The 9322-nt window shown below is 51.7% G+C and overlaps 1 protein-coding gene across 1 annotated transcript; it reads left to right on the top strand.

The window, feature by feature from the left end:
- Nucleotides 1-862: 862 nt before the first annotated feature.
- Nucleotides 863-8415, top strand: spsb3b (splA/ryanodine receptor domain and SOCS box containing 3b; the record flags this gene model as incomplete). The annotated part of the gene is made up of 7 exons (XM_083687564.1): nt 863-1111; nt 3357-3489; nt 4945-5131; nt 6308-6495; nt 6631-6733; nt 6952-7077; nt 7805-8415. Exons 1-7 carry the CDS (start codon nt 1071-1073, stop codon nt 8413-8415), a joined length of 1389 nt encoding a protein of 462 aa, XP_083543690.1. The 5' UTR covers nt 863-1070.
- Between the last annotated feature and the right edge of the window lie 907 nt (nt 8416-9322).

The raw sequence follows: 9322 nt of genomic DNA, 5'->3' as shown, positions 1-9322 counted from the left end.
GTGCTTCCGGATACTTCTGACGTTCCGGTCACCGCGTATCCAATCAAACTACAGAATTGCGTTTAGCTCCCGCCTACAAAGGTAAAGCACCAATCGTGAGCCTCTGCGTCACAGCCAGCGGGTTGTTCTCAGGCTTGTTCTCGTTTCTCAACAAACGACATGATGGAAAAACGATGAAATTGAAGCTATTTTATGGCCATTTAACGATCCAGGAACATGACTAGTAGATAATGATTACTGATTCATTGACAAAGAGAAGTGTCTTTGGATACTGCTGACAGAGATGATCATTATGTCCTGCTGGTGTTGGGAATCCCCTCTTGGCAGTGAAATGAGAGCCGCGCTGCCTGGACAGACCGACGGACCGACAGACCAACAGACCGACGGACCGACAGACCAACGGACCGACGGACCGACGGACCGACGGACCAACAGACCAACAGACCAACAGACCAACAGACCAACAGACCGACAGTCTTTTAATTCAGTTCATTCAGTTCAAACGGCTTTATTGATGGGAAACAACCGTTTACATCGCCAAAGCAAGTGAAATTACAAATAAACAAAAAAATAAATAACCATTAACAAATAAATTAATAATCAATGAACAGTAAACATTAAACACAAGGGTTTCAAAAGAACAGTAAAACAGTCTCCTCCCCGCAGCAGCCTGGTCCAATCAGCGGCGGGAGGGGGCGTGTACCTGGATTGTTTACGTCCGTCGCGCGGAGAGAGAAGTAGGTCAGGTCACCGCAGAGAGACCACTGCACCGGTCCTCACACACACCCGTCCACTGCACCGGTCCTCACACACACCCGTCCACTGCACCGGTCCTCACACACACCCGTCCACTGCACCGGTCCTCACACACACCCGTCCACTGCACCGGTCCTCACACACACCCGTCCACTGCACCGGTCCTCACACACACCCGTCCACTGCACCGGTCCTCACACACACCCGACACACACACCCGTCCTCACACACCCGTCCACACACACCCGTCCACACACACCCGTCCGAGAGCAAGCTGCACCTGTCAGTCTGATCTTGGAGCATTGGCATGTAGGATGAGTCACTGCCAAATAGTTCATAAGAAGACATCTATAAGGTAAGAGCATGCTTTTCCTAACTGTCTGGATTATATTGGGATAAATACTTTTTATTTGATCTTTTGACGGACCTCAGGTGTGTGAAGTAGTCTTACTCCTTAGACTGCACTGTACATGACTGTTGATTAATATGTTGTTATTATTCTAAATCAGTCTGGGGAACAATCATGCAAACAGACGCAAACTAAAGTCTTATCGAGTCCCATCATGTGTGAAGTGTATCTTACGATTGCTCCTCATTACAATGCATCTCCACTGACTAATGTTATACACAATTTAAGTGACCGAATATACCTGTAAGAAGTTATATGAAATGACAAAAACATTGTCAAGTACTTACGTACTTACTGTACTCTGTAATTCATATATAGGAACTTTAACATTCGATGTGTTACATGTAACTACAGTGCAATAGGTTCAATAGATCAGGCTATTCGGTTATATGCATTGTGGACAATCCTGATTTGAGACAGAAACGTTTACTGCGACGCTCTTGGAAGTATTGCAAAACATGTTGCTATTGAGCAACAGTTTATACTAAATTAGGGTTCGGGTGAGTTGAGTTTTGGAGAAGTGTTTCAGGACACGCAATGACAATATGCACCCTGACACCCCCGGAGTAGGAACTGTAACCTAACGAGATAGATAGGTCTCTGAGGTCCGATACCCACGTCAACCCAGAGGTCCTGATCTACAGATTTGGCAGCGGTCGTCTGACGGTGGTGCTGCAGGATGTGGGCTAAGCTCCGTTATTAACGTGAGCGCAGCAGACGAGCTAATCTAACCGGTTGGCAGTGACCCCGCGCACCTGCTGGATCACGCGTCACCGGCTCCTCTGTCGCGTGTTGACGGTGCCAGGACTTGTCACCGGGTGCAGGCTGTTCTCCATAGCAACCCACCGGGCCGGTGGCCAGAGAAGGAATGTAGGCCATCAGGACATGTACTGGATCGGTATCGACATTCAGTTTATTCACTTCAGGTGTTTTGCACAAGGTGCGAATTGCACCTGTTTTTTCCAGACAGGATAACAGATCAGAAACAAAGCTGAACATGAACTAGTTTTCATGTGTGTTTGATGTCGTTGTCTCCCTTCTAGCCTTGTTCTGACAGTTTTACCTTCAGTGTTTAACGTCCTGTGGAAACAAGAAGGTGCAATGTTCCTTGCTGCATAGTGAGTCAGGGCCCCTGGCAGGTCACACAGGAGATGTGTTGACCTTCGGTGTATTGACAGAGAGAGAGAGATTTGGGATTATTCTGTTATTTAGAGAGATTATTTTATGCTGGTTGAGTGATATTGAGATTGACCCCAACCCTGCATGCTGAGCTGTCATGGGCAAGGTCTAGATATTCAGGTCTAGATATTCAGGTCTAGATATTCAGGTCAAGACCTAGATTGTGTGTACGTGTACCCTAGTGAGTATGCAAGTGTGTGTGTGACTGTGTGTGTGTGTGTGTGTGTGTGTCCTAGCAAGTGTGTGTGTGTGTGTGTGTGTGTGTGTGTGTGTGTGTGTGTGTGAGTGTGCGTGTGCGTGTGCGTGTGTGTGCGTGAGCATGAGCGTGTGTGTGTGTGTGAGTGAGCAGTGGGAGGTGGAGGATATGCAGTGTTCTAGTTTAGAATGTAGTTTAGAATTTAGGATGGTCTTTCCAGTCAGTAGGTCAGGTGACATCATGGTGAGAAGGCAGGGTTAAAGGTCACACCTGCTCCCTGTGGAAACACACTGGAGTGCCAACAGCAGCATATGTAGCACTCCAGAGTCCAGTGTGTGTGTGTGTGTGTGTGTGTGTGTGTGTGTGTGTGTGTGTGTGTGTGTGTGTGTGCTCCAGAGTTCATCCTAACTGGGTCTCTGAGTGTGTGACATGGAGGTTTCCTGTCAAGTGTTCATGTTCAGGGGAATAGTGATCTATGTCCCAGAGGGGGTTGGTTAGGCACAGTGGCGAGAAGTTAGAGGGAGAGAGAGGTTAGTCACAGGAGGTAGTTAGTTAACTAGTTAACCGGCTGAAGCTCAGTGGCTGTGCTGTTCACTGTTTCTTTCAGCCATCTGAATAGAAATGGGATATCACAATGAATTATTCAATGAGTAATAATTATGATTAAAAGAAGATATATTGAAATTGTAACTTTAATGTCCTGCATTGATCTCCAGAGATCTGGTAACTGCAGTCATGCTGTAGGTCTGTCAGACTGTCAGATATCAGATGCTATGACGACGTGTGTTTACAGTGTGTTCCTGTTTCCTGTCCCAGAGCCGCCATGTTGAGGAGAGGCAGGAACAGCCGCGCTCGCCACTACGCGTGGAGCGGGGGGCGTCGCGAGCCCGTCGCCATGGAGATGGTCCCGGAGTCAGAGAGTGAGGAGTGGAGCGAAGAGAGCACTCAGGTGAGATCAGGGGGAGGGAGGGGGGAGGGGGGAGAGGAGAGCACTCAGGTGAGACCAGGGGGAGGGAGGGGGGGAGGGAGGGAGGGAGGGAGGAGAGCACTCAGGTGAGACCAGGGGGAGGGAGGGGGGAGGGGGGGAGGAGAGCACTCAGGTGAGACCAGGGGGAGGGAGGGGGGAGGGAGGGAGGGAGGAGAGCACTCAGGTGAGACCAGGGGGAGGGGGGGGGGGAGGGGGGGAGAGAGGGAGGGATGGAGGGGGAGAGAGAGGGGGGGGAGAGAGAGAGACTTTTGACTTGAACAGTTAAGCATAAATAAAGCAAACACAGCAAATAAAATGCTACACAGTCAAGTTGTGGTTAGAAATAGTCAGACTCAGCATAACACCATGTGTTTAGAACAAGGACCAGGAAACAGAGGGGAGGAGAGGGGGAGAGACAGATGGAGGGGGAGTGACGGAAGGAGAGGGGAAGTGAGAGGGAAGGAGAGGGGGAGTGAGAGGGATAGAGAAGGAGACAATAACAGAAGATAGATAGAGTAGGTGAAAAGTGAAAGAAGGGGGAGGACCGGAGATGGAAGAAAAAGGAGGAAGAAAAAGAGAGAAGAGGAAGGAGAGAGGAGGTCAGAGAGGGGGAACAGGGTGAGAGAAAAGAGGAGGAGGAGAGAGGAGTAACAGAAGAAGCCGTGACCATTGAGGACCTCTCTTCCAGTACTTTTCCATGGGGGGACCCAACCTTCTCAAAATGGCCGTGTCTTAGTAGGGGGTCTTCTAAAGGCCGGTATTTTTGGTGTGGTTCTATTTTTACCTGCTGGCACGAATCGTGGGCTCTCCAATAGGAGGCTTGGACAGCTTTTTGGGAGCGAGGTTGACCCAGAGAGGCTTTATAGAACAGGGACCGTGAGCCTTAGAGAGGTGGCACACTGCCCAGCCGTCAGCTTGTGGAACTCTCTGGAATCTTTGCGTTAAGATTTCAGGTATATATATATATATATATATATATATATATATTTTTTTTTTTTACATTTAAGTCATTTAGCAGACGCTTTTGTCCAAAGCGACTTACAATAAGTACCTTTGTCTAAGTAAGTGAATCAACAATACAACTGTCATCGTCAGTAAAACCTTCCAGAAGAACAAGAGCCATCGACAGTCCTGGAGAAAGGAAGGAACTTTATTTTGTTGTTGTCTTGATTTGAACAGTTCAAGCCAGCTTTGCGTGGTGTCTTTATCCAAGCCGAGCTGATAGAACCAGCTTATTTTTCTACAAACTAACAGATCTGAAATTGAATTGAGCTAACGAGGGCGAAATCTACACCCACCTCTTCTACCCTCTCCTCCTGGATCTCCTCCCCCCAGCGTTGAGGCCCTTACCTGGCTGTGCTCTCCGAGGCTAAGCCCTGGATCATGGAAGTCTCTCCATCCTCCTCCAGCTTAGTGTCTCCCCTGTGTGTTACCCAGATCAGCGAGGTGGACTCTGAGGCAGACCACCTGGCCATCCACCCGGCCGTGGTGGACTCTGACGCCGTCCCAGACACGGTGCCCGTGACGGGGGAGTCCTTCTGCCGCTGTGACCCCCAGGAGGAACCCAGCCCTGGGGCTCTGATGCAGGGCTTCAGCCCCTGCCTCTGTGGGGAGGAGGACCAGGGTGAGTGTGTGTGTGTCTGTGTGTCTACCCTACCGAGTATGCGTGTGTGTGTGTGTGTGTGTGTGTGTGCATGTGTGTGTGTGGAAGTTACTCTGTATGTCTGTATCCAGGTCTTGGCTGGGTCTGGGCTGTGGTTAGTGTTTATACAGAGCATACTGTATGTGTAGCGTTTCTCCCAGGAAATGTTTTGTCAGGGTTTAGATGGAGGTTAGGACAGGGTGTGGTGTGGTGGCAGGTTAGGACAGGGTGGCAGGTTAGGACAGGGTGGCAGGTTAGGACAGGGTGCGGTGTGGTGGCAGGTTAGGACAGGGTGTGGGGGCAGGTTAGGACAGGGTGGCAGGTTAGGACAGGGTGTGGTGGCAGGCTAGGACAGGGTGGCAGGTTAGGACAGGGTGGCAGGTTAGGACAGGGTGGCAGGTTAGGACAGGGTGCGGTGGCAGGTTAGGACAGGGTGGCAGGTTAGGACAGGGTGCGGTGGCAGGCTAGGACAGGGTGCAGGTTAGGACAGGGTGTGGTGGCGGGTTAGGACAGGGTGCAGGTTAGGACAGGGTGCGGTGGCAGGTTAGGACAGGGTGGCAGGTTAGGACAGGGTGGCAGGTTAGGACAGGGTGCAGGTTAGGACAGGGTGTGGTGGCGGGTTAGGACAGGGTGGCAGGTTAGGACAGGGTGGCAGGTTAGGACAGGGTGCAGGTTAGGACAGGGTGTGGTGGCGGGTTAGGACAGGGTGGCAGGTTAGGACAGGGTGCGGTGGGTCAGAAGTGTGTGTACATATGAATGTAGTTCTGTTAACACTGCCTCTCTTTGTCTCATGTCTCTCCTAACTTCTTTAACACATCTCTCTCTGTTTAGGTTTCAACTGGGAGTAGACTAATCCTAGCTCTGCTAACACTGCTTCTGTGTGTTTCCGCTAGGTGTGGGTCATGATAAGTGTGTGTGTGCCTGCTATGCTAAAGCTGTGTGTGTGGGTTTTGGCGGTGTGTGTATGTAGCATGTACAATGTAAAAGGAACGGAACGGAATGAGGAACGGTGTCATACACGCGTGTTTGATCCCATTCCTCACTCCGTTCCAGGCATTACATTGAGCCCGTCCTCCGATGTCTACCTCCCCCAGCCTCCCCTGGTTCCCAGATGTTAAAAGCGTTACGTTAACCCCGTCCCGCCTCTCTCCCTGTCAGGGTTCGACTGGGAGTGGGATGACGGGTGCAAGTCCGCGGGGGCGTTCCTGAGCTGTGACAACAGGAAGGTGAGCTTCCACTCGGAGTACAGCTGTGGCACAGCTGCCATCCGCGGGACCAAGGCCCTGGCGGAGGGACAGCACTTCTGGGAGATCAAGATGACCTCGCCCGTCTACGGCACCGACATGGTAGGCATGGCAACGGCAATATGAGCTTCCCACCGCTGTCAGGACGACGGAGTGAATGTAATGACTATTGAAGGCTACGATGTCACTGACCGTGTGACGTGTGTGTGTGTGTGTGTGTGTGTGTTCCCTGTGTAGATGGTGGGTATCGGGACGGCGGAGGTGAACCTGGAGAAATACAGACACAGTTTCTGCAGTATGCTTGGCACGGACGAGGACAGCTGGGGGCTCTCCTACACAGGTGTGTGTGTGTGTGTGTGTAACCTAGCGAGTGTGTGCGAGTGTGTGTGTGTGTGTGTGTGTGTGTGTGTGTGTGTGTGTGTGTGTGTAACCTAGCGAGTGTGTGTGTGCGAGTGTGTGTGTGTGTGTGTGTGTGTGTGTGTGTGTGCGTGCGTGCGTGCGTGTGTGTGAATACAGAGGACTATAGACCCTCCTATAACTCTCTCTGTCCCCCCTCAGGTCTGCTGCAGCATAAGGGGGACAAGGTGGGCTTCTCCTCCAGGTTCGGCCAGGGCTCCATCATAGGGCTCCACCTGGACACCTGGCACGGGACCCTCACCTTCTACAAGAACCGCCGCTGGATGGGTGAGTACATCTGACTGCTACTGAAAGCCAGGTACATGTAGAAACGTAGGCTGTGTCTCAGTCGGGAAGGATGCTGTGTTTTGAGGCAGTGGGAGGGTTAGGGTTGGAGGGAGGTACAATCTGCACCTTAACAGGCATTCTTTGCCAGGTAGGATATCCCATAATGCGAAATGCCAACCTTCTTCCACTACAATTTCTGAAATAAATAGACACTATTTTTGTATGAGAATACACCCTCTAAATGTATTATGTCCCCTGATGCTAGCAAGCTACTCGGTTACTAGCATATCATTGTCTACGAAGTTCGTGTTAGCATAGTAGCTAGCTAGCTAGCGAACACACCGTATCTTGTAGCCTAGCAACAGGAATCAGGTGTGACGTCGCCCTTCCAGTCTGATTTAATCCCATTCCTCCTCTGTTACTCTCAGACAGGAACAATACCCTGATTTACTCTCAGACAGGAACAATACCCTGATTTACTCTCAGACAGTAACACCCTGAAGGAGAGGGACTTTGAGACAGAGAGGCAGCAGCCTCTGGGTTTTATCTAACAACTAGAGTACTGCATTTGTATTTGTATTTGCTATAGAATCTATCCTTGACCCTGTGTGTCTCTCTCTCCCTCTCTCTCCTCTCCATCCCTATCCTCTCCCCCCTCCCTCCCTCCCTATCCTCCTCCCCCCCTCCCTATCCCCCCCCCTCCCTCCCTATGCTCCCCCCCCCCCAGGTGTGGCTGCCTCCAGGCTACAGAATAAGAAGTTGTTCCCCATGGTTTGTTCCACGGCGGCCAAGAGCAGCATGAAGGTGATCCGGGCCTGCTACACGCCCACCTCCCTGCAGTACCTGTGCTGTACCCGCCTACGCCAGCACCTCCCCGCCTGCCCCGACACCCTCACCGCCCTGCCCCTGCCCCCCGGCCTCCGCAGCCTGCTCCACACACAGCTAGGCTGGGTCTTCAGCCTCAACAACCAGGCCTCTGAAGGCCTGGAGCAGCCTGGGGACTTTCCTGAGGATCCTAGCCCGGCCCCGAGCCCCTGTGGCCCTGTGAGCCCCAGCCCCGGCCCCTGCCCCTGCCCCAGCTCCAGTTCCAGTTCCAACCCCAGCCCTGGCCCCTGCCCCAGCTCCAGTTCTAGTTCCAGCCCCTGCCCCTGCCCGCTGTCTGACCTGAGTGCCTGCTCCTGCCCCCCCACCCCCCCAGGCAGCTCCTGCCCCTGCTCCCCCACCCCGCCAGGCAGCCCCTGCTCTTGCCCCTGCCCCCCCACCCCCCCAGGCAGTGACTCTGACGGCAGCTCCTCTGACCCAGAAGATTACCAGAGGAAGAGGTGTCGCTGGACATGAACCCCCCCCCCCACCCCCCCTTCCCCACGCTACCCCCCTCTTCCCCACGCTACCCCCCCCCCCCCCCCCCCCCCCCTTAGATTCAGCTGGCACTTCCTGCATCTTTTCTACTGTTGCCATGACCGTGTCTCTGACCTGGGGCTTTACCTGGGAGGAGAGAGAGAGAGAGAGAGAGAGAGAGAGAGGGGGGGGGGGGGGGGGGGGATGGAGATCACTTTTCTACTGTAGAGCCACTAACTGTTATGTCTATCTCATGGAGGGTCAAAGGTCAGCAGGGGTGTCAGGCATGTGGCCCACAAGGCGCTTCCCAACGCTCCACCAAGTGTTCTTTGCCCCCCCAACTTTTTTTTTATCTCTTTATAAATATATCAAATATTTTTGAAAAGATTGTATATTTTTGAATGAAAAACCTACTTGGAACTGATAGACTAAAACCTGCTAATGCACCTATTAACCATAACTGTACATCCAGCCTGGGAAGAGGCATGTGACCCTGCAGACCGACACCCCTGCTCTACAGCCATTGGCTGCTGACAATTAGAACAACGTGCATTATTCATCATATTCATACCAGTCAAATAGTGGGTCAAATAGTATTCAAATCCTTTCAAATACTTTGTTAGTTTGATAGTTTGTTGAGTCTTTTGGGACTGTTCCCATTGGTTCATTTGCACCAGGCTAACACAATCAAGCACACATAAGTATTTTAAATGATTTCAATGACTATTTGAGCCCAGGTCTGATTCATACCTGTATCTTTGTGTACTGTGTCTTGTACATACATTTACATATTCTGTATTTCACTGTTCTGAGGGATTCTAAATCCAGACCTCGGCTCAGATCCACAGATCTGGAGTCAGGATCACCCCGGAGACTGTAGCCGGGTTGCCAGATCAGCTCCTTAGTG

The sequence above is a fragment of the Argentina silus genome (genome assembly GCF_951799395.1).
Source record: "Argentina silus genome assembly, chromosome: 16".
Lineage (NCBI taxonomy): Eukaryota > Metazoa > Chordata > Actinopteri > Argentiniformes > Argentinidae > Argentina > Argentina silus.
The sequence above is the reverse complement of the archived record's forward strand: the minus strand, read 5'-3'. Positions and strand labels throughout refer to the sequence as shown.